The 25,637-nt window shown below is 42.5% G+C and overlaps 2 protein-coding genes across 2 annotated transcripts; both read left to right on the plus strand.

Annotated features, from left to right (window-relative positions):
• The first annotated feature begins 236 nt into the window (after positions 1-236).
• On the plus strand, positions 237-8,129 carry vps11 (VPS11 core subunit of CORVET and HOPS complexes). The gene is made up of 16 exons (XM_070983151.1): positions 237-431; positions 1,231-1,379; positions 1,462-1,597; positions 1,700-1,863; positions 2,049-2,296; positions 3,692-3,893; positions 4,040-4,191; positions 4,449-4,635; positions 4,842-4,985; positions 5,079-5,276; positions 5,429-5,590; positions 5,755-5,888; positions 6,390-6,592; positions 6,787-6,958; positions 7,118-7,340; positions 7,571-8,129. The coding sequence occupies exons 1-16, from the start codon at positions 290-292 to the stop codon at positions 7,733-7,735; spliced, it is 2,781 nt and encodes a 926-aa protein (XP_070839252.1). The 5' UTR covers positions 237-289; the 3' UTR covers positions 7,736-8,129.
• Positions 8,130-9,824: 1,695 nt separating this feature from the next.
• Positions 9,825-23,630, plus strand: hyou1 (hypoxia up-regulated 1). The gene is made up of 24 exons (XM_070983282.1): positions 9,825-10,037; positions 11,124-11,199; positions 11,423-11,516; positions 11,678-11,756; positions 11,896-12,050; positions 12,249-12,325; positions 12,429-12,610; positions 13,111-13,226; positions 15,070-15,256; positions 15,483-15,617; positions 15,978-16,060; positions 16,261-16,393; positions 16,728-16,912; positions 18,065-18,203; positions 18,783-18,840; positions 19,360-19,436; positions 19,645-19,818; positions 19,933-20,099; positions 20,186-20,273; positions 20,501-20,757; positions 20,844-20,928; positions 21,284-21,551; positions 21,657-21,764; positions 22,413-23,630. The coding sequence occupies exons 2-24, from the start codon at positions 11,130-11,132 to the stop codon at positions 22,460-22,462; spliced, it is 2,967 nt and encodes a 988-aa protein (XP_070839383.1). The 5' UTR covers positions 9,825-10,037; positions 11,124-11,129; the 3' UTR covers positions 22,463-23,630.
• The last annotated feature ends 2,007 nt before the right edge of the window (positions 23,631-25,637 follow it).

A 25,637-nucleotide genomic window follows, 5' to 3' on the forward strand; every position in this document is an offset into this window, starting at 1 on the left:
CACCTCTTAATGTTAAGGTTAGTTACTGTCTCCCATCAGAGGAAATTGTCTTGGATTAAGAGAATTTCTGCAGTAAAACCAAATAATACAGCAAACACACGAATAAGAGCACGTACAGACGCCACTGGCTGTATTATGCTGTGTATTTAAATGATGAAATAAGCGATGACAGACGGATGTTCAACACCATCAAGATCAGCTTCACGGGTGAAGCAGGTTTGCTCACGTGACTGTGTGTCACATGACAACGCCCTGTTTAAGTTAACGTTACTGTGCTAAGGCTAACAAAATGGCAGCGTTCTTACAATGGAGGAAATTTGTCTTCTTTGATAAAGATACGGTGAAGGAGCCTGTGGATAATGGGAAAAACTTTGTTCTTCCTAGCGGAATATCGGCTTGTGACTCCGGCCGAGGTCATATTGTCCTGGGAGATATCCATTAACAACGCTGTGGTAACCAGCTAGCTTAGCTAATGCTACTTTGGGTTAGTGACAGCTGATGCTAGCTCCGACTCAGCAAATATGAAAGCAAACCTCAAACCGAGGACATTCGGTACCAGTCTGAGAAATGATTTCACCTTAAACCGAAGCAGTGAGATGAAGGCTGGCCGTAAGAGTCAGGTTGTGATCCGTTTCCTGGTACTGGAGACAGCCTTACACCAAACTCTGCTGAAAAATCTTCTAATTATTTGTGGCAGCTACTTTCCATTTCTTGTTCATTCTACACACTGAAGAGGAATCAGCTAAACCAAGACTATTGATCACCCTAAAGTCCTCTACCTCCACAGTAACGGTAACATGGCCAACTTAAGAACTACAGACAGGCGACAGCAAAACGCACTATCCAGTGTAGAGGCTTGGCTGAGACACTGGACATGTTGTTGAGATAGTATTCTGTGTTTGGACCGTCTGTATGCTTAGTTTTCCATGTCTTTTGACAACATGTCCAATGTTTCAGTCGTGTTGCGGCGGCATCACCCCCTGTCAACCTAATCAGTGTTTGGAGTGTATGATCAAAAAGTACCTCGCTTGCAGCTTTACAGAAATACTCCAGTATATAATTGATTTGTGGGGTTAGGATTGAAAGGAATGTGTTTCAACTGTGAAGTTTTCATTGATTGACAGCCATGCTGGGGTTCCCATATTGTTTGACTGCCTCACAGGGCGTGCACACCCTTCTTACTGCACCTCTTTGAACAGCTGTACATGACCTTAACCTCCATAATGTTACATATGGATGGCAAGATCTGGCTTTTGACGCGCTCCCTGCAGTTGACATCTTTTCAAGCCTACAAGTTGCGGGTGACACACCTCTACCAGCTGAAGCAGCACAGCATCCTTGTGTCAGTGGGGCAGGATGAACATGGAATAAACCCTCTCGTAAGTGTGCAGTTGTCCAGAGAAGTCTGAAACAGAACAATTGAGTCAGAGATTTCAATAAACCACTCAACTCATTTTTCAGGTGAAAGTGTGGAACCTGGACAAAAGAGACAGTGGAAATCCTCTCTGCACGAGGATTTTCCCTGCAATTCCTGGCAACAAACCGACTGAAGTGTCTTGCCTTGGTGTACATGAAAACCTCAACTTCATGGCCATTGGTAAGACGCAGAGAAAGAGTCTGCTTTCTGCCCAGTGGTCACTGTATGGCTAACAGAGACTTTCCTCTTCACAGTTTCTAATGGATTTTGTGTTTTCAACAGGCTTCACAGATGGCAGTGTGGTTTTGACCAAAGGTGACATCACCAGAGATCGTCACAGTAAAACTCTGACTCTGCACGAGGGAACCAGCCCAGTCACGGGCCTTGCGTTCCGCCAAGTGGCGAAGGTCACACATCTGTTTGTTGCCACTCTGGAGAAAGTGCATGTGAGTCTGGCCTCTTCCAGAGCATTGGGGTGCACAAACTCTCCCTCTCCCGAAATCTTTCTCAGCCTATAGACAACCGTGCGGTACAGCTCTTGAGCTGAAGTCATGAGGTCTTTCTGTCACTCTTCTCTAGAGGCTGCCGTTCTGAACTTCTGTCCACTGTCTTCTTGTCTCCCCATGCTCAGTGCTACACCCTGTCCATCAAGGAGTATCCTAAAGTAGAGCTGGACACACACGGATGTGCACTGCGCTGCTCCTCCCTGGCAGATCCCTCCCAGGATTCCCAGTTCATTGTGGCTGGTGATGAGTGTGTGTACCTGTACCAGCCTGATGAACGAGGGCCCTGCTTTGCCTTCGATGGACACAAGCTGTTGGCCCATTGGCATCGCGGTTATCTGTTTTTGCTCATCAGGGATGCAAAGTCACCCGACAAGTAAGGACAACACTGAATAAATAAATGAAGGCGTTCTGATCATTGTGGGGATAAAATAATTGAGGCTGTGTTTATGTTGTTTATCTGCCCCTTTAGATACTCCCATGTTGAATTTTCAGTTGAAAGTGAAATATGTACATGAGCACATTCCACAGATCGAGGGGGCTATATTTGCAGTGCTTCTTTGGTCACTTAACCATGAAATTAAGTGTCTTCCTATTTACAAAGGGGCCACACCTTAAAGTAACGTGTCTGGGGCTCCTGATTTATCTATTTTTAGGGAGCTCCTATTCAGAAGGGCAAAATATGGGAGTTGTGAATGGAAATTGTTACAAATAGCAAATAAATATATTGCAGCATATTAAAAGATGCATCATAGTGTTTTGCATCTTTGAGCATAAAAACTATATAGCACACTGAGTACACAGCACACAGGCCCACAGTCGCTCCAGTCCAGTGCCATATGATTGAAACAGCTAGTGATACTCATTAACTGGGCCTGTAAGTTAACTATCCTCTCATATAACATTCCTTTTGCACACAGAATACATTCTTGCAGTGTCTTCAACCATTGGTCCAGATTCAACAGCAGAGACACGATTGTTTTTTTTAGCATTGCTTTTGAGTCATTTTTAATATGTGTCAAAGCAGCATTAAAGCTTATATAGCAGCACTTCATGCAAATCAAATGAACTGCAGCTGGGCTCATTTACATCTATAGTCTTAATTGATACCCCGCCGCCAGAAAGATTGGGCTCGACTGGTGGTTGTTTGCAGCTGGTCTGGTTAATATCCCCCTGATTGTTAAAGCATGTCACACTGTGCTGGTGTTGTAGAAAACAAGAGTAAATGTCCCTTTGGCTGGACCGCAGCAAAGCAGGGCCAGCCTCTCTGTCCCTGATTTACTGACTGAGTGAGTGAGTGATGAAGTTACACCATTGGTCAGTCAGGTGTCAGTGTGTCCTCATTGGCCACTGCGGGCCCCTGTGCGCTGTGGGCCCCTACCATCAAAAACTGTGTGGTGCATGGCCATGTGCCACAATGAGTTGAGGAGCCTACTCGTGATGCAAGACACGTGATGATGTCACTTGCACCAGGGACAGTGTGTTGAGCATAAACAACGCTTTCTTCCCTTGAAAACATGCTGTGAATCACATTCTGAGGTGTCAGCACAGGGCAAACATGCTTGAGCATTTTAGCTCATTGAGGACAGTGCAGCAGGTAGAGATACACCAGTATTTAAAAAAAAAGAAACATGGTGGAATGATTTTGCAAGGTGAAAATTCAGTGGTTTTATCCTCAGGTTTTAGCCCTTTAATGAGTAGCATCTTACCAAAGTCTCACTGAAAACCCATTGTCCTGACTGTTGACTGTTGCCGTTACTTTTCTCCTCAGGACAGAGTTTGGCAGCAGAGAGAGTTCCTCATCAGACAAACAGCTTCTGACCATCTACGATCTGGACAACAAGTTCATCGCCTACAGTGCCTCTTTTGATGATGTCATTGATGTGGTGGCAGAGTGGGGCTCCTTCTACATCCTGACCAGAGATGGAAAAATGTTTGTTCTTCAGGAGAAAGACACACAGACCAAACTGGAGGTGAGTGCAGAGGGTGCCACCGATAACTGACAATTGGACTTGTTTAAGGAACAGTGCTGATGAGTTGGCTCCCTTATAAATCACTTCACTGTCTAAGATTACTGATCAGCTAAAAGGGTTGTCACTTCCTTGTTGTTGTTTTTAAGATGCTGTTTAAAAAGAACCTGTTTGTGATGGCTATAAACCTGGCTAAGAGCCAGCACCTAGACAGTGACGGACTCTCTGAGATCTTCAGACAGTACGGTGATCACCTTTACCTTAAGGGAGACCACGACGGCGCCATCCAGCAGTACATTCGGTAATTACATTACTGAGAATTTACCATGGCTTAAACAGTGATTGTCTTAGATTGAACTGTGGTATGGGCAGTGTTTGACTAATCTTTGACTATTCCACCATGTGAAAGTGTTGAAGTTATGCCAGAGAAAAGGTGCCATGATGATTTGATGTTCTTGTTTAATTTTTAGTGTAGCTCTACAGCACTGTAAACTCATTGCTCTGTAATTGTCACTCCATTCATGAAAGCACTCTCAAAACATACCTATTTTTCGACAGCACCATTGGGAAACTGGAGCCATCATATGTCATCAGGAAATTCCTGGATGCACAAAGGATTCACAACCTGACGGCATATCTGCAAGCCCTGCACAGGCAGTCACTGGCCAACGCAGACCACACCACACTGCTGCTGAACTGTTACACCAAGCTGAAGGACAGCTCCAAGCTGGAGGAGTTCATTAAGGTGAGTGACTGATGAATGGAAGTGCTGAGGGTGTCGCTTTTGGTGATAAATACAAATAAAGAGGTGAAGGGACCACAGCAGTAAAATCTAAATGCTTTTGTACAATGACAGTAATAAAAATATTAAGTAATTTAAAGCCTAACAGCGTAATGAACAAGTCACCAAGGGCTGCCATATTATTGTCCTCCTGGCCTGTGGATGAACAGAGCAGTGAAAGCGAGGTCCACTTTGATGTTGAGATCGCCATCAAGGTTCTTCGGCAGGCCAGCTACCACAGCCACGCTGTTTTCTTGGCTGAGAAGCACATGCACCATGAATGGTACCTGAAAATCCAGCTAGAAGACCTCAAGGTAGGATGCATGAGCATCATTTCCTTAGTTAGCCATAAGTGGATGTTGTTCCTTCCCTGAAAAGGGTTTTACGATGTTTCCTCCTAAAACCAGAATTATCAGGAAGGGCTGCGTTACATTGGACGTCTGCCTTTTGAACAAGCTGAGAGCAACATGAAGCGTTACGGCAAGACGCTGATGCACCATGTCCCTGAAGGTACCACGCTACTCCTGAAGGGCTTATGCACCAACTACCAACCGAGCGGAGACAGTGCAGAAAGAGTCAGCCTGGGGAGGGGTCTGATCAATAAGGTCAGTCTTCAGAGCTTTTGATCTTTGTGTGTTTAAAATGAACTCTTCATCGTCATTTTCATGTGATGCTGGAATAGTCCTGTAGTCTTGATTGTGTGATAAGATAACAAAGATTCCTTAGAAATGACTGTTGGTATTTGTTTTGGTTTAAGGCCAACTCTGAGGAATTCATCCCAATTTTTGCCAATAACCCACGGGAGCTGAAAGCCTTCCTGGAACACATGATCGAGGTTGACCCCCGTTCTCCCCAGGGTGTGTATGACACACTGCTGGAGCTCCGGCTGCAGGACTGGGCGCACGAACAGGACCCTGAGGTCAGTCCAAAACACACTGACCAGCTGTGGATGCTTGCATGATAAGTGACTGTAAAATACAGTCATCTGTGATTACATCACTCCAAAGAATTCTTGGCAGAAATTTTGTTTAACAAGACAACAGTCATTTTAACTTGTTTTTCCCCAATGCTTATATTTTGTAGAGAAAAAAGGTCCTGCAGGGGGAAGCTGTTTCGCTGCTGAGGAGTGACAACACCGTGTTTGACAAAGCCCTGGTCCTCTGCCAGATGCACAGCTTCAAAGAAGGCATCCTCTACCTTTATGAGAAGGGCAAACTGTAAGTGAGGGAGGCAGAACAGAATGTAAATATGAATGAAGCCAGTGGATGTGATGAAGAAGCACATCATGAGTAACCATCTCATCACCCTCTGCTTCCATGTGGCAAATGAAACTGAATGACGAGCCTAAAATCATATGTGTGCCAGTCACACCACGTACCAGTTAATGAGATCAGTGTCAGTGTATTATTAATATCTATGATTAATCATGATAGATGATTAAGAACATTCACACCACAAACTTGACTGCTGAAAACTATGAACAGATATAGGTTTGTCAAATCAAGTCTTGAATGTAATTATTATCTTTATTAGACCACTTAAAATGTTTAGGTGAGACTATCAACGTATTTATACTTTGAGAATTTTTAATTAAGACCAGTGAGTTTTTGTGTGCTTTTTTTTTTTTTTTTTCATTTAGTTTCTCTACGTTCCAACACGTGTAAGGTTTGAATGCCATAGCTGTGGAGAAATGGGGCATAACTCATGTTTGTGTGCAGGTACCAGCAGATAATGCACTACCACATGCAGAATGAGGAGTATGGAAAAGTGATAGAGGCCTGCAAGCGCTATGGGGACCAAGAGGGGTGCCTCTGGGAGCAGGCACTGGGATACTTTGCCCGAAAAGAAGAGGACTGCAAGGCCTACATCAGTGAGGTCCTACATCACATTGACCAAAACAACCTGATGCCTCCATTACTTGGTGAGCTGGTGGTTTCATCCTTCATATATGCTCTCATGGATTTTAATCTAAATAATCAGAATTAAATGCACTCAACATGAGAATTAGTTAAGATGAAGACTGAGAATGTGGAGATCTCTTTGTAACAGTATGGTGTTTTTTGAGAAGAAGCACGGCATTGCATCCATGATTTTTCTTCCCACGATCGGTTGTAGTGGTGCAGACACTGGCACATAACTCGACAGCCACCCTGTCTGTCATCAAAGACTACCTTATCAACAAGCTGCAGAGGGAGAGCCAGCAGATCGAGGACGATGAACGCAAAATCCGCCAGTACCGTGAAGAAACTGCTCACCTCCGCTCCGAGATCCAGGAGCTCAAAACAAAGTGCGTCACTTCGACACTCTGTGACAGCCAGAATTTTTTATTGTTGCTTCTGTCACTTACAGCCAGGGGTTGGGAGTGAGAGCTGGGAAACAGCCCAGTATGAATTACATTAGATTTGTGTCAAGAAATGTAAATCTTTACCCCAATATTTCCAAACAGTGCCAAAATATTCCAGAAGACCAAGTGCAACATGTGCAACAGCCCCCTGGAGCTGCCGTCTGTTCATTTCCTGTGCAGCCACTCCTTCCATCAACACTGCTTCGAAAGCTATGCTGAGAGTGAGGCTGAGTGCCCAACGTGCACTCCAGAGAACCGCAAGGTCATGGACATGCTGCGCGCACAGGACCAGAAACGAGACCTGCACGACCACTTCAATAGACAGGTAACAATACTTGACTGGAAGGAAGGTAACCAAAAACAGCAGAAGTTGTCTGTTCAATCATTCACTTCCTTCATTCTGATTTTCCATATGTGCTTTAATCATACTGAACATCTTTGCTCATCTCCACGGGTGTAATTAGGTCATACGGTATTGTAATTTTCTTGTAGCAGTTGGTTCAGTGCAGGACTCTTTGTAAATGCAAGCTCTCTTGTCTTTTCTGTGCTTTTCAGCTACGCACCTCTAATGATGGTTTCTCTGTCGTGGCTGACTATTTTGGTCGAGGAGTGTTTAACAAACTGACTCTTGTCACTGACCCGCCTGGCAGCAAAACTGTTGGCAGTCTAGAAGTCAACCTACAGAGAGACCTTCTCATCCACACCAAGAGAAACTGCTAGGAGCCTCAGCTTGTGATCATGGTCTGAATCCTTCCTGAGCAGACACTTTGTGTCCAGCTTCACATCAGCACTGGCCCTCGACCACTTGCTTTGCTGTACGTGGTACCCCTTTGTTTAGCAGCAAATGCAACTGCCTGCTTTTAGTACCTGTGATGGACCTATTAGCATAATTGTGTTCCTAGCTGGAGTCGATTCACTGGGGACTGTATAAATGTACTTTAGTTTAAAACGAATACTGTGCCCTTAAACTTTGCTGAATCACACCTTGGAGAACTTTTCCTCGGTGTGTTTGCTTGTACTGGATATGTAACCTTGCACGTCTGTGATGTCTGTCACTCACATTTGATGATTCAAATTGTGAATAAAGTCATAAAGTTAATTTTCTTGATGTTGCATTTTCTCTGGACTTTGTGGGTTTTGCAGTTTGTGTCAACTGCTAGTGTGCCCTTTAAAAAATACACAAAACTTGTCATATGATGACATCATATATTGCATAACTATGTTTATCATATCAGATCATATTGCATTACATGGTATATTTGTATTTGTCAAATGTAACATACAGTATATGTATTTTAATTGAGTGTAAATTGCACTGGTGCTATATATCCTCTGTACCCAACGCCTTGTAAAGCACCCGTCCAAAACCTGTTTTAAGATGCTCTCAGCTTCAAAATCCCTACGGTCTGTGACCCTGAGGTTCCAGCTTGTAGTAGGTGCACCTTAATGCAGGTCGAGCTTTTCTTGTTGCCCCAAATGTGCAGCCTTCTTTTCCACTGTATTTTTCATGGTAGAATGTATATTATTGATCCTGGAAAGGGAACTGCAGTGTTGCAGCAGCAATTGACATATCACAAAACACACATAATTTACACTAAGCTGACCTGAGGTAGGTAAGAAAATACTATTTTAAAAATACATACACATGTCCATGGAAACTACTAGATTTAAAAAAGTTGTGCAAAGTTCCTCAGATGATAAGTCATTGTACAGCATTATTACAGTGGGTAGGAATGACTTTCTGCAGCGGTCCTTTATACGGCGAGTTAAAGAGGCCTCCAACTGAAAGCATTCTGCTGTCTGGTTAGTAGGTCATGCAGAGGATTTAAGTGTTGTAGATTATGGTGAGCAGTTTGTGCAACATCCTTCACTTGACAACTTCAGGGGCTCCAGTGCCGTCCCCAGCACAGAGCCAGCTCAGTTTCTTTGTGTCATCATAGTTATTTGTATTTGTCAACAATGTTTTCACCTATTTTCAACACGTTTTGCAGAAAGTTGTGTACAAGTCATGAGACAGGCTTTATACTGAAAACACAGATTTACTAAATGAAAATGATTTTCAGTGAAAGAGTACATAGCATACAGAATTTATGAAAGTTACACTGAGTTCCCTCAAAGTGAGAAAATAAACAATTATCTAAACCAATTACTTTTAAGGAGGCATGTGGTTTGGTACGATTTTACCTGGAAATTGCGTCATTCAATTTACGCCCACTATCTGGACGTGGACCAATTGGATGTAGCCAGAAGTCGTTTATCGACGTCACTCATTTCACGTGGACCAATCACGGGGCAGTGCGTGGAGTGAGGTAGGAGGGCTTTGGGTTGGAGGGTCAACGCTGGTTGCGGAGCCATTCGTCAAAAGAACTGGAATTAATTACCAGAAGCAGAGAGGTTTGCCCTTCAAAACAAGAGCACATGCAACGCTAGTGCAAGACAACAGACGCCCTCGCCCTTTGGTTTCGCTGTAATTCTAAAATTAAATAAAGGTTACCATCCAAGACAGCTGGCAGTTACCCCCTGTCTTTAACTTGTTTCCCCAGTTAGTGGTTGTTTATCTGTTGGGCCACCATAAATTAATACAACTTTACTTTGAGAATGACATTCGCAGCATTTTTTGATATTGAAGTGCTTTACATACTTCGTAAGAGGTCTGTTCGCATTTGTTCTTAATTTTCAATTTGATATCCGGTCAAAAAGAAGTCTGTCACAATAGCGGTCTGTTTGTCTGCGGGTGTTTTGCTGTTAAACGCTCACCGGAAACAGTACGTGTAATTGTTTGCATCTTGACCTTAGTTTCTCTCTCAGCAGCGGCTCCAGTGGATCCAATGAGGTGACGCCGCGTTCCGGGCCCGACTGCTGAGAGCAAGCCGGTGATAAGGGGAACTAAAAACTGGCAAGTGTGACAATAAAGAGGCTCTGAATTAAGGCAGAGCCAGGACCTCTAATCCCAGAACCTGCCCGGAGAAGCACAGTCTGTTGGTAGTCCCTTCACAGTTTCATTTGTGCCGGCTGAGGAAAGGTAAGTTCATGCAACAGCACAGTGTGCCAATCATGCTCTCTTATTGATGGTTGTCAGCCAGTGAGCTAGCTAATAGTAGCTGTCAACTTAAGATACAGCTCTTTCTTCCACCTTAATAGTGCTAGTTTTTTATTTGGAAGGGTCAGAGGGTGGTCCACATTGTTCAGTTGTGTGTGAATTGAACGGCTGGTGGTTAATGGTGTAATGCTAACATAGCCATATAGCTAATACACATCAGCAACTTACCTGTGACTAGCCAGATCATCCATCGGAAGACATCAGGTTTTTGTTGTTGTTTTTCATTCTTATTATTCAGTCATTTTTAAAATGGTGAAGGCTTGAGATGTGCATCCGTTTTGCATGCATGCGTCACTGCTTCACCGGGGCTAGAAGTTTCTATGCAGAGTGCCTGTTGTTCTCTCCCTTAAACACAAACAGTGTTTTGGATTTTGATGAACTCCATCTGAATTTTCAGTTTCCTCTATAGTGTGCATACTCCCCTTCAAAGATTAAACACACTCTTTCCTCTGCGTGCACAGTGGTTTCTTGTAGATATTAAGGATTTAGCCAACATTAAAGCATGGTATAATGCCACGTGTTTTAGAACTGTCTACACCTATATGGGTGGGATCAGGTGCACAAACATGAGATGATTTGCATATCCTAGGGCAAAGGTAGTAGTGGCACATACCGCTCCTGCTTAAGGTTAATGGCAGCCACACTAGCTCTGAAAAACCACGAGGAAACATAAACAGTAACTGGTCACATGTCTAAAGACAGTACATGGTGTAAAGATCCCTGTGGATATATCAAGCTTGGGTGTAGAAACAAAAAGTTCAGCCTTTTAAGTGCAAGATTGCCTTCCAGCAACAACACTGCACGGAAAGCATCTCTGAGGTGCAGGAGGATGGACAAAGATGAGCAGGCAAGAGAAGTGGTTTGGTTTTGATGGTGGTGTTTGATGAGGTTCCTGTCAGAGTGAGGCTTTGACACACTGGACAAATATGGACAAGGAAGGAGCTGTGAAAATCCATCCAGCTCATTCTATTATTTTCACATAAATGTTTCATTTGTTCATCATTACAGCTCATCATGGGCGGCAGGAAGCTGGTGCTGGGTGCTCTCTTTAGCCTTGTTGTGGCGATGCTGCCTTCTTACACAGGTAATATGATCCATGGCATATGCAGACATGTTTTTCTTAAAATGTATCTGGTAAAGACAGGCTTACTCTTGGGCTACAGCCTGGTTTTACAGCACTACCACACTGATGAATACATACAGAAAACAGATAAGCTAGATCAATAATGGAACTCTACTGTACCTCAGGATCTTTGCTCTCACCTGTCTGCCTGCCAGCTTTATGCAACACCTCTTTATATTTGCAGTGACTGTAGCCGTCATGTCAGTTGACCTGGGCAGTGAGTGGATGAAAATGGCGATAGTGAAACCTGGTGTGCCAATGGAGATTGTTCTCAACAAGTGAGTACAGCTCATTGTTTATGCTGTGTCCAGTTAGTGTACACAGCGTCTGTTTCCTTAAGAGCATGCCTTAATGAACAATCAAAATACAAAAGCAAAATCTATACAGCATGACATTACATTTGAGAGTTGAACACCATGGCTGTTGTCTTTGTCTTCAGGGAGTCAAGGAGGAAAACACCCATAGCTGTATGTCTCAAGGAAAATGAAAGACTTTTTGGGGACAGTGCACTCGGAGTGGTAAGACTTCTAGAATATCATCTTAATTTGATGAGTACCTTTTGCTCAGTGAATGCATAGTTTAAACATTCAGATTACCTAAATGACATTGATCCTTTCCTTGTCTGCTTTTAATGATCACATGTTGTGTGTATTTCAGTCTGTGAAGAACCCCAAAACTGTTTATAGACACCTCCAAAGTCTCCTGGGCAAAAAGCACAATAATCTCCAGGTGGCGCTGTACCAGGAACGTTTCCCTGAGCACCAGCTGCAGGAGGACCCGGTTAGAGGCACAGTTTACTTTAAAAACTCAGAGTGAGTTTTTGTTTTTTTGAATTTCCCATCATACAATAAATACAGACATGTCTACTCATTTGAAATAAGCTACAGCAGTGGTTTATCATTTAGTCTACACATATTATATACAGTGATACACTGCGATGAATTACAGAAGACACACAGCACTATTGTACACAGGGCATCTAACCTGTCTTCCTGCTTTTTTTCTACTAGAGAAATGCAGTACACACCTGAGGAGCTCCTTGGGATGGTGCTCAATTATTCTTGTGGACTGGCTCAGGACTTTGCAGGTCAGTTTGCTTGAGGAAGAAGATGCATCATTAAATCGCTTGTACCACGGTGTGAATCATGCAAAATTTTTTCCTTCCTCCTCCTAATCTCTTCAACTCACAGAGCAACCAATCAAAGATGCAGTGATCACTGTCCCAGCCTTTTTCAACCAGGCAGAGCGCAGGGCAGTCCTCCAGGCTGCACAGATGGCAGGTCTAAAGGTTCTCCAGCTCATTAATGACAACACTGCCGTGGCCTTGAACTATGGGGTGTTCAGAAGGAAAGATATTGACAACACAGCTAAGGTGCTCACCCAACAAATACACATCCCAAATACACGTTAGACAATCAGATATGCATCTTATCGTCAACAAATCCCATGTGCAGACCCAGGTAACAACGAATGTATCATTCTGACAAGTATTGTGTGCTCACAAAACCTGATATATATTATTCCTCTGTGTCATAGAGCTCCACCGCTGAAAATAGTCTCCAACAAATGCACTGTTGAATGCCACAGAAACTGTTGAGAGATGGACTAACACATTGTTGGTTTTGGTCATTTCATTGGATTTGTTGACAGTAATAAACATAGAATATCAACAGCTTTATCCTTAAATGTATTTTACCATGTACTGGAGGAGTACTTGATAAGAATCTTGGATATGATATTGCTGATATTGTTTAAAGCAGCTTTATATTTATTCAGTAGTGACATTATTGTATCTCTAACTGTGTAGGAAAACAGACTGAACTTCAAATTGTGACTTGAAATTGCTCAAAGTCTGATCTTTCTCCCTTTCAGAATGTCATGTTTTATGATATGGGGTCGGGCAGCACAACTGCCACCATTGTCTCTTATCAAACGATCAAAACCAAGGAGTCCGGCACCCAGCCCCAGTTACAGATCAGAGGTGTTGGGTAAGTCTGATTACCACTAAGATGTCCAAAATGTCTCTACCAGCAAAGTGTCGATTCTGTTTAATGGTCCAGAGATACCAGTCTGTATCAGGCTTGTTGTCTCAAAGAGGCTTTGAAATATGTAAAACTTGGTGATGTGCAGATAAAAGATGCGGCCAGTTTTAGGTGTGCACATTGGTGTAATGTATTATTTTCTTCCCTTTGCCTTTGTGTGTATGGGCTCCCTAAGTGTTCAATATTGAAAAAATAAATATGATGGACTAAAAAAATCATATAAATAAATAGTCTAAAATATACTACATACATGAATGAATAATCAAGGAAATCACTTAATAACCTTTTCAATTTCTTAGTTATTTAATCTTTTCATATTTTATGGGACTTCATTTTAATTACATTTTATTGCAAAATACCCTTTTCAAAAGTGTCTTTTTATTTCATAATGACATTTTTTTGATACAGTCATCTCCTGTCACTAGCCTTGCACCTGTTTGCTACCACAGGAGTGCAGAAGTAAATCTTAATCAACCAACAAGAGGCTGTGTATGGTATAGACACAATAACTAACCTCATACGAAGGCTACAGGATCAACCCACTGAGCCTGCTCTTTAATTCTAGAGTTATCTCTACAGCATTTTGGCGCTCTTTCATGTCATATTTTTCAATTTTAAGAATGGTCTATCAAGATCAGGTTGTTGTTGTTAAAAGTTCCTCTTAAATTCTTAAATTTTCCGATAGATGTGGGATATGCCTTTGTTGTGTTATAGCTAATGGTTATAACCTACTGATGCACAGTTAATAATCAGAGGAGGTTTGAATACATGATATTTCCTTCAGCTGTTATTAATCTTGTCAGTCACTGTAAAGCAGCCAGCAAACGAGAAGGAGTGAAGAATGTATTTTTTGTTAACAATATTTATTTATCATGAGGCCCTTATTTTTATGGGACACTTATTTAATCTAGAGACATTAAATTTCTTCATTAAAGGTCGTACAATGTGGATGTGCAGAGCATTAGAATGTATTTAGTAAGACATAATGACCCGTTCTTGATTTATAGTTTCCTTGGTTATACACAAATTGGACACATTAAATATCAAAATCAAATCCCACTAGCTATAGCCTATGAGGGCTGCGCCTGTATTCATAGAATCTGAGTTATGCACATAACTAACTTTCTACATGCAGGTGCTCCAGACCCACAGTTTTAGATGTACGCATGTGTGAGTTTAAATGACAGTCAGTGACTGTGTTATACCCAGAGCCATGTAGAGAGAGGGTTTATTAAGAGACTGTTGTGCTTGTCTGCTTCAGAATCGAACTAGCTCTGAAGCAGCTGTGGCTGCCATGGTTTTTTTCCTTGTGATATCAGAAAACCTCAGTTGTGCCCAGAGATTGCTGGCTTGCCTAATGATCGTCCTCGTGACACAGGGCCCAGGAGTCAAACACTGCTGCATGTTTGCTGATGTACATACTGTTTGCACCACCTGTGCTGAAAACTGATAAATTGATTTTGGGTACACTCACCATGTGGTAATATTATCCCCACAACACACTTGACCAAACACCTACACTTCTAAGTAAAGGTGATTGAGTGTAATCAATAATTTTCAGATTTTAATGGCTAAACCAGGGTTTTGTTCAGAATTTCTTTAGCCATTAAAGTTAATTAATATCCACATAAAGCGATTAAAGCGTCTTCATGTGGGTGTTTGTTTCTCCTGAAGTGTCTTCGAGTATAAAAGATGTTAAATGCTTTGTGCTTTTGGTTTTCAGTCGCCACATTTTGAAATTATAATTCAGTCCTCTGACTAAGCTGTGCTCCTCTTGTTCTGGCTGTAGGTTTGATCGTGGGTTGGGGGGCTTTGAGATGGACCTGCGGCTCCGGGACCACCTGGCCAAACTTTTCAATGAGCAGAAGAAGACCAAGAAAGACGTGAGGGAGAACCACCGGGCCATGGCCAAGCTCCTCAAAGAGGCTCAGAGGCTCAAGACGGTGCTTAGTGCAAACGTGGACTTCATGGCCCAGGTCAGTCCAGGGACGTGACCCCTGTGCATCTCACAGTAAACATGTCTGTCAGACCTAAAACCAAACCATCTGCAGCACCTGGAAAATGACTTAAAATGGCTCACTGTTTTTAAGATCTTAGAAATGTTGCAGTTTCTTGGTATTTCTATGAGAAATCACATCAGTGATACAGATTCCTGTCCAGACAATCTTGAATGCAGTTGCAACGTTAAATGTGTTTGTTCAGGTGGAGGGTCTGATGGACGACATTGACTTCAAAGCGAAGGTGACCAGGACTGAGTTTGAAGAGCTGTGTGCTGATCTTTTTGAAAGAGTGCCTCGCCCGGTGCAGGATGCCCTCACCGCTGCAGAAATGAAGCTGGTCAGTATTCTCATTGCACAACTCGACAAGTCTTATCAAGTGCAGCCTGGTCATGCCACATGACAGGATATGATGAAACTTCAACAAGCCCTGAGGGGGCAGTTACCTGTGTTAAAGGTAAAAAGGGCTCTGTAAGTCATATGTTTTCTTAGTTAAAAAATTATTATGTTTGAAATTACATATACAGACGTTAGAGTATGACAAAATTAAAAATGATTAATGACGTGCAAATCTTAAAGCATGAACTGATGAATTGCTGGGCGAAATCATTTTTATTTTTCAAATAATAAATGGTTAGTATAAATACATTGATGTTTGCATTACTGCTGTAAATCTGAGTTCTTCTATTTGTGCCAACAGGATGAAATTGAGCAGGTGATCTTAGTCGGCGGCTCCACCCGCGTCCCCAAGGTACAGGAAGTGCTGCTCAAAGCTGTTGGGAAGTAAGTGTCAACTGCTGAGATCTTGCTCTCATTTGAATGACTTTGAATTTCTTAAATGAACACAAAGAACTGCATTCTTCTGCAGCCGGTGCTTTGATTCCACATTGTCCCTTACTTGATGAGAGAAATTAAAGCTTTAGTTCAGAAGGTTTGGTAGGATTGAGGATACCGTTCGTTGACATTGTGCATTTCCTGTGCAGAGAGGAGCTGGGCAAGAACATCAATGCAGATGAGGCAGCAGCCATGGGCGCTGTGTACCAGGCTGCTGCCCTCAGCAAGGCCTTCAAGGTCAAGCCTTTCCTGATCAGAGATGCAGCCGTCTTCCCCATTCAGGTCAGTGCAGGTCATTACCTGTCCCATGATGCTGGAGACTCATTTTAATAACATCACCTCACAGAATCATTGGTGGAATTTTCTTAGGGCTTTACTAATGAACTATATCAATTATTGGTGGGGAAGCTGATGGTATCTGGAGGTGATGTGTGTTCAGAAGGGATCGGTGGTCTTTTCCATCTTGTATCCCTAATTACACTGTGAAGAATTTTTGAGGAGGACTAAAAGCAAAATATGATGCCTTGCATTGTTCACTGTTGCAAAATTCGATGCAAAAATATATCCTGAACACAGGCCAAGTTGATTCTAGCCACATGTCATTTCATTCCATTAGGTGGAGTTCACCCGTGAGACGGAGGAAGAGGGCATCAAAACCCTGAAGCACAACAAACGTGTGCTCTTCCAGAGGATGGCGCCCTACCCCCAGCGCAAGGTCATTACATTCAACCGCTACAATGCTGACTTTGCTTTTGACATCAACTACGGCGACCTCAGCTTCCTGAGTCCGGATGACATCAGGTTGGAGAGCTTCTCCTCTTAAGTTTTTTTTTTGTTGTTGTTGCTCAATGGAGTTTTTGAAAAACACAGATATTGAATCACTTAATCAGTGTTAATGGCACTTCTAGACTGGTGCTAATGAAGCACCAACTAGGAGAAGCCAGAGTTTACAGAAAGCTTATATTATGGCGTTTAACTAGACTTTGATGGCTTTCAAATGACTTCAGATGTGTGATCCCTTCCAAGTTGTTGATTTAACCCATTTCTGTATTTAATTTAGTTCGTGTAGAGTTTCAGTGATGGGCTCTTTGCAGTGCGCTGCCTCTTCAGCACGAGTGTGTGTGTGTGTGTGTGTGTGTGTGTGTGTGTGTGTGTGTGTGTGTGTGTGTGTGTGTGTGTGTGTGTGTGTGTGTGTGTGTGTGTGTGTGTGTGTGTGTGTGTGTGTGTGTGTGTGTGTGTCTGCATGCGCGGATATGTGTGAGAGACACCAAAACATAACATCCACTTTTCAGCAATTTCCGTGATATTCTGCGTTTTACATGTTTTTATCAGTTTTTGGTTAGCTCAGTTTTCCAGCAAAAACAAAGTACCTTAGGCTTTTAAAGTGTAATAGAGTACTTGATAAGCCGCAGTGAAAATGAAAAACTTTCTGATTTCCATGAAAATGTTGTCTGAAAATACAACTACTATACAGTAAAGCTTTATATCTAGATCCATAGCATGATGACTGCATGATTTATGCGGCCCCATATCTCAAGCAATTCTGTTTTGTTCATATTGGACGAATCTGCATCTTATGACTTAGATCCAAGGCAAACGTCCAGTGACACTGGATATCTGGCAAAAGGATTGCATTTGTTATGTGTGTGTGTGTGTGTGTGTGTGTGTGTGTGTGTGTGTATGTATGTATGTATGTATGTATGTGTGCGTGCGTGCGTGCGTGCGTGCGTGCGTGTGTGTGTGTGTGTATGTCTGCATGCGCGGATATGTGTGAGAGACACCAAAACATAACATCCACTTTTCAGCAATTTCCGTGATATTCTGCATTTTACATGTTTTTATCAGTTTCAGGTACTGTCTGTTTGCTGTGTGATGGAAACCTCAGGGCCTGATGTGCTCCTCATGCTCTGAATGGATTGGAAGATAAGCATTGTTGTCCTCTGTGCTTTGCAGTGTGTTTGGCTCTCTGAACCTGACCACAGTCAAGCTGTCTGGTGTCGGCAGCAGCTTTCAGAAGCACGCAGATGCAGAGTCCAAAGGCATCAAAGCCCATTTCAACATGGATGAAAGTGGACTGCTCCTGCTGGATCGGGTCAGTTCAGCTTTCTAACTGGAATCTCCTTTTTATTGTAAGGTCACAGTGTTTGTCAGTGTTTTTACCTTCTTGGGTCAGACTTGGACTGTTCTGCCATCACTCCTGGTTGCTGTGGTGATCAGTGAGGCTTATTGAAATCAAAGCCAAAAACACTTGACTCCAAGAAAACGTGCTTACCTCTAAGGAGATTAATAGAAGTGGAAAAACAAAAATCTGAGGATTTATGGTACCTAATCACATAATAACCTGTACAGTTTCCAGTTTTACATTACATTTCCAATGCATCTTAATTAATCTTTCATTTTTGGATGAAACACAGTATAACATGATGCCCCAAGTGAATAAAGTTTGGCAATCAATACATGTATCCTGTACAATGAAGCAGCTGGCTGTGTCAGCATGCTCATCACATACTAGCAGACACAGAAGGAAGTGACGATTGTAAAAGAAGCATCAGACTGTTGTTCAAATATAAAGAGGGATACAGTTCAAATCATCCAATCTTTTTTGTTTTATTCATTTACTTGAATAATAACAAGTCAAATAACTTTTCATTGCTCTGATTTTTCTGCACAGGTGGAGTCTGTGTTTGAGACCATTGTGGAGGAGAAAGAAGAGGAATCAACATTAACTAGTAGGTTTTGCACATGTAGGTCTGTAACCTCAGCCGCCCAAGATGTGTGATCAGTGTGAGGAGTGGGCACTTCAGTCTGTTTTCATGGAGGCAAAACGACCAGTGTGCGGATTTCTCTTTTCCTCATCTTGAGCTTGGCTTTGCTCAACTGTGAAGTATACTGGTGTCCAGCGTATAAACAGATGGGAGGTTGATTCAAATGAAGCCGCACAAAGCAAGTTGTTGCTGATATGGTGGAAACTGGGTGTTAGACGTGGTTCTGAAACGTCATTTCTCAAAGCAAAGTCACATGTTTGACGGGAGCAGACTAAATACTTGAAATACTCAGCAATTACCGCACAATACTTCAACTGTAAATGAGCCAGTAATGAGCTTGAAAACAGCGTATAATGATAATAACACTACTGATAACACCAATAGCAATAATGATAATGTGATGCCATGTGAATTGCCTGCAACCTGTATTACAGTGTACAGGACTCATTATTGCATAACTGAGCCAACACTTTTCTCTTTCAGAACTGGGTAATACAATTTCCACCTTGTTTGGAGGAGGATCGTCAGAACCTGCCCCAAATGTGACTGAGCCTGTCCAGGTACTTGCAGCTCTATATGTGGCACAGCTCAGTTAAACAGGGACATGTTTGTTCAGGATATACAGTAAGGCCTACATGAGCTCAGTGTCTGAACACTTGGCATAGACTGTTGTCCCTCTATGTCTTAGTTCTTCTGGAACAGACACTGACACTGAATGGTGACCTGAGATTGTAGCTTTCATTGTTCCCTGTATTTGTGTGTGTCCAGGACGAGGAGGAAGTGCCTCCAGAGTCTGGAAAGGGCGGCAAGGACGAGGACGAAAAGGAAGAGGCTCAGAGGGATGAGACTGCCAAGGAGAAGCAGGATGAATCAGAGAAAAGTACAGCTGAAGAGAAAAGTCAGGAGAAGGCACAGGACGCGAACAGCAAGACTGATGCCAAGGTAAGATCTGTCACACGTAATCTCTCTGATTAACACTGGTTCTGAAATCTATATTCAAGAGACATGAGCATCTACCGGCTTATATTGAAAGTAACCATATTTCTGCTGGTAAAGGAGGAAAAGGACGGAGAGAAATCTGGAAACACTGAGGCAGAGAAGGATGCAGAGAAGAAGGCGAAACCTCAGAAAAAGAGCAAGATCTCTGAAGACATCGCAGTGACGCTCATCATCAATGACATCCTTGATCCCACTGAAGATGATGTCACTTCCTCTAAGAAGAAGTAAAGCAGCCTGTTTCATTTCTTTTCAGCTCTTGTGCTGTTTAGTTCTCAGTGTTGTTGTCTAAAATAACTTTGTATGTTTTCAGGTTGCAGGATTTGACAGACAGAGACCTGGCCAAGCAGGAAAGGGAGAAGACCCTGAACAGTCTGGAAGCTTTTATCTTTGAGACACAGGTAAGCAACAGAAGCTGTCTGTTCTTTTTTCTGTCCTTGTTTTTAAGTAAGATAATTGGAGTTGCCAGTGCATCTTAGAGGGAATTCCAGCCACATTAATCCTAGTTCTTAAATCATATCATGTAAAGATACAAGCAGTGCAATCAGTAAGTGGGTTGCAAGAGAGACGAGGATTTATTATTACCTCCCAAAAACACATTAATATTTACTGTACGCTCTCACTCCAGGACAAGATGTACCAGGAGGATTACCAGCTGGTGGTGTCAGAGGAGGAGAAGGAGCAGATCTCCACCAAGCTGCGTGAGGCATCGGAGTGGATGGACGAGGACGGCTATGCAGCCACCACCAAGCAGCTGAGAGAGAAGCTGTCTCAGCTGAAGAGCCTGTGCAAGGACATGTTTTTCAGGGTGGAGGAGAGACGCAAGTGGCCTGACCGCCTGGCTGCCCTGGACAGCATGCTCAACACCTCCAGCTTCTTCTTGAGGTGAGTGTCGAGAGGAAGGTGAAGAAGTGAAGAAGAGATGAGATTTTGTCATTTTGTATCAACTCATTGTTATTTGTCTTCCTTAGGAGTGCCAAACTGATTCCAGAGGATGACCAAATCTTCACTGAAGTTGAGCTGAATATGTTAGAAAAAGTGATCAACGAAACAACGGTAGGTGGTGAATGAATAAATGCTATCACTCTGTCACCGCTCTGATGAGGACAGCTTCTACCTTATTCATTTCCTTGAAAGAGAATTTGCAAAAGACAGATTAAGAGCACAATATTTAATTTATTGAAGCGGCAAAGCAAAGGTATCCTGACTTTTAGTGCTCAGTATGGGCTGAAATCCAAAATGCTGGAGCTCAGTAGTGACTTTCTGTAGATCCTCTTTGCTCAAGCTGAGATTTCACCTCAGGGTTATTTTATCAGGCTTTCAAAAGGTCCTTCCAGAGCAACAAAAGACATTTCAGAACTGTTTTCTCAGCCTGAGTAGTTCTCCTTGTAATGGTCTCCATTTGCTTCAGACGTGGAAGAATGAGACGGTAGCAGAGCAGGACAAACGCTCTCCAAAGGAGCGGCCAATCCTGCTGTCCAAAGACATCGAGTCCAAGCTGGCTCTGCTGGATCGAGAGGTCAACTACTTGCTGAACAAAGCCAAGTTTGCCAAGCCGAAGGCCAAAGCCAAAGCCAAGAACAGCACCAGCTCTGATAAAAGCAGCAAGGCCAACAACAACACCACGGCTGAGGAGAAAGTCATTCCTCCCACAGAGGAGAGCACGGACTCAAAGAGTGGTGGGTCAAACAGCAAAAGTCGCATGTGAACACAAATAGAGAGAGAATCCAGAACTGTAATAAAGCTTCAAGTAACATCTCATGTTTATTTTCATTCAAATACAGAAAGGCCAGAGGAAGCGCAGCCTGGTGAAGCTCCGCCCACTGACAAGAGCACTGTAGACACAGACTCAGACAGCCAATCACAGCCCACGGAAGAAACAACAACTACAGGTTGGTCTGCCATACCTGTTGCTGATGATGCTGGAGAACTTTAGGGGGTGGACAAAATAATTGCAACACATTAAATGTGGCTCAATACAACTACAGACTCAGGAATCACCACTGACCTGAATGAACACATACAGTCTTTACACAAATGAAACATTGTATCACAGCTGGACTGTTGTATTGTTATCTGTAATACTCTCTGCCTGTAATGACTGAATTTCCGGGTGTGGGATCAATAAAGTCTTATGTTTGCATTAGTTTGTCAGTCATTCTCTTACTTTGTTCAGTCTTAGATTTCAAGAATGAGTCTCATGCTTTTTAAAGTGGCTCCAGAAGTCATCGTCACAGTCAGACGTGACCTGATGTTTGTATTGTAACATCAGCAAAGAGGGCAAGCTGATAAGCCAGGTCTGCACTCTTCCTCTCCCTGCAGCCAAGGAGTGTCAGCCAACAGGCTTTACCATAGCAACAGCTTTTTGTTTGTCTTTTATTAAATCAGTAAACGTGGGCTTGAGTTACTCAGCACTTGTGTTGGTGGACTGGAGAGGGAACCTGCTCGCTAGTCTTAATGCTCGTCTGTACTAATGAACTGAGTTGACATGACACCACACACGCACAGTGTTCATTTTTTCTTCTCTGTCTTATTTCCAGGACCAACAGAGAAGGCCCAACCTGAAAACCACATAGAGGATGAATTATAACAGCTGGAACTGGGAAAAAAATCACTATTTATTGACAGTGTATAAATGTTCAAGCTCCTTCTCACACTCTTTTTCTGTTGTTTTTTTCTGTTTCTTTTTGGTCTTTATGTCCCTGTTTATTGAACTGCTGGAAGCTGATTGGATAACGATTGGAGACCACTCATCTTGCTCCCCTTCCCTCCTCTGTGCTGTCAGTCTCTTCTGTCTTTCATGGATTCTGTAAGGAACGGACACTTTTACTTTGAACATCAAGAGGAAGCGTTTCAGTGAAAATGAAGCCCAAGACTGCTTCTGTTCTGCGACGCAGCGCAAACAAAACACCCCACCCATTTCCTGCTTTGCCCTGTACACTGTGTTCTTGACCTCGGAGCGCTGTCATCACGCCTCCACCTTTACTGACTTTCCATGGCCACTGAGTAAGTGCACTGCTTAAAGGTGTTGGCCACAGCGGCGGGTGAGGGGTGGTTTAGAGTCCTTTGGAGGATTCTCCATGGAAAAACCATGCTCCAATGCAGAATTTATTTACCCATATAATTTGTTGCTATATTTGCAGAAAACAATACACAAAGATATTCCAGTCCTCCTGAAGTCTGTCTAGAGTTTTCTTCTAATTATTGGCTGTATAGAATCTTGATAACCTCTCCTGACAGTGCAAAAATGAAAAGCTTGGGTCCATCATGTAGCAGTTAGTGTTGGTGGTTGCTGCTCAGGGGCTCCTGTATGCACAGACTGAGGAAAAGTTCTAAACCTGAACTCCCAAATAGGGATGATTTAACATTTTGTCTGCTTCCCATCATCCCTCTGATCCAGTTGGATAAAGCAAAGTGACTCATGAGTTGGTTTTTCTGCTGAAGCCGATACAACCTTGAATGTGTTTTGGTGAAAGTGAACAAACTCGATGTTTTCAAAGATTCCTAAGCTGCTAATCATGGAAGAGGTGGTGTATTCATATCGTCACTGCTCTTTACCTCAACGTGCCCTGTGGTGGAGATTCTTGCTCAGATGTTGGCTCCATTTTTCTGTGAGAAGGGGGTGGGGGGGATTCAGCTGTGTGTTTGCAGCACTCTGAATTATTTAAGGGGGGAATCAAAGAAAACCTTGTCAGGAATGGGAGATCAAAGCAATGTTGTGTTTCTAAACTGTTAATAAAACATCTTTTTTTGTTTTTAATTTGACTGTTATTTTGTTAATGTGTTCACATGGTTACTTGATTTTAGGGGTTGGTGCATTGAAACAGACAACTTGAGCAGTCCAGTGGGGGCTAACTGTGCTAGATTGCATAGCTACTGATATGTTTAAAAAAAAAGGCAAACATTGTGGTTTTCTCACTTTTCTGTACCTTCATAATACGTTTCAATAGAAAAGAAGTTTGAAAGTTGCCAGGTTTAGGAAATATCTTTGTAATTCATTGATATATAGCACGAATGTAAAAATTCAGAGAAAATGAAAAGCTGCTTTGACTTGAATGTTGGCTGACTGAATGGAAGGAGCTCATGTGGCTCTAATTGATAAAGGCAATTCATAGATTTTATTCCTCTTGTTAGGAAATTAACATTATTGAAAATCTCTTTTCGTTTGCCACCTCTACTCTCCCAGACTTTGTCCATGGACCCTACATAATGTCACGTATATCCCTATGTGTCAGAATTGGCCACTGCATTAACAAATTAATGATCAATGTATCAAATTGAGGTCTGTAAAAGTCTGAGCTAAAACAAACAAACAAACAAACAAAAAAAATATAGAGACTAAATTGTTAGAATTCTGATGTTTGACTAGAACTGTGTACAGGACTCATTATTGCAGTGAAACATACTCATAAAGCATCTTAGCCCCTCAGAGAGCTCCTAAGGTGAGTTCGGAGTAGGGAGGAGGACTTCTAAGAGGCTCACAGGTTATAACTAGTGGAAAGGCAGAGGTAGGAGAAACATTCTCCAAACACTGACTGACAGAGTTAATGAAACACTACAGATTAGATCCTGGAGGGTTAATGTTTGTGGTTGATCTTATTTGAGACATGGTCGCATCTCCCACCCAGTGCTGTGAAGCCAGCGGCCATAGAAAACCATGAAAGATCAGCTGTTTTCTTCCATTTATAGATCTAGCAAATAAATGAAGTACTCCAGTACTCCAGTAATAACCAGTAGTAAAATGTAAGGTAGAAGAGAAATGCTGTTTAGTAATCTGGGGAAATTTACTCCCTGGAGAAAATCTGAGGTTCAGTCTTGGTTTTATCCAAGATTCAGATCTTAGCTTCAAGTCCACATCAACAAGGTGATGAAAACTTTTTTCCACCTTAGAAACAAAGCTAAAGCATGAACATTTATGAATCAAAAACATGCTGAAAAACTGCTTCATGCCTTTATTTCAGGTCGACTCCATTATTGTAATGCACTATTTACTGGCCTCCCAAAATAAAACACAGAGACCTCAGCTCATTCAAAACTCTGCAGCTTGGCTATTAACCAGAACCAAGAGGAGAGAGCACATCAGTCCAGTTTTAGCTGATCTGCACTGGCTTCCTGTAACATTCAGGATTGATTTTATGGTCCTCCTCCTTGTATACAAAACCCTTACTGAATGAGGACCAAGCTACATTGCTAAATCCCATGTGTGGAATTTGCTGTCAAGAACACTGTGATCATCTGCTGCTGGTCTGCTGGAGGTTTCCAACAACAGACAAAAGAAAATCAGGGATGTAGCCTTTGTCTATTATGCCCCAAAGCTCTGGAACACACTACCTACAGATAACAGGAAGCAGCTCACTGAATATTTTTAAGAGAAAGGTAAAAACCATTCTCCCCTGGTGACCTCCAGTTTAAAGATTTTCCCATAAATCTCCTGTATATTTTAACCTTACTAAACAAAAAAAGCTGAAAAGGTTGGCTATAACATAACGGCAGGCATAACCACTGGATATATGTGGTAATACAGGAGACAGTTTGTAGAACATTAGCTCTCATCACATCCAGTGAGGAAGAAGAAGGATGAACGTGAGAGGGATGGAAAACCTGCCGAAAAGGCTGAAATACTCGCAAGTATGTCATCAGTTGGGAGGAGGCTTACCCGTACTTCACGCAGAGCATCGTCAGTCAAACTCATGCTTTTTGTAATGTGCCCCACGGATTTCAGTCTATCACATGGAAATGTGCCAAGCATAAGCTCAGGAGCAGGA

Source organism: Chaetodon trifascialis, chromosome 16, assembly GCF_039877785.1.
Source record: "Chaetodon trifascialis isolate fChaTrf1 chromosome 16, fChaTrf1.hap1, whole genome shotgun sequence".
Classification (NCBI taxonomy): Eukaryota; Metazoa; Chordata; class Actinopteri; order Chaetodontiformes; family Chaetodontidae; genus Chaetodon; species Chaetodon trifascialis.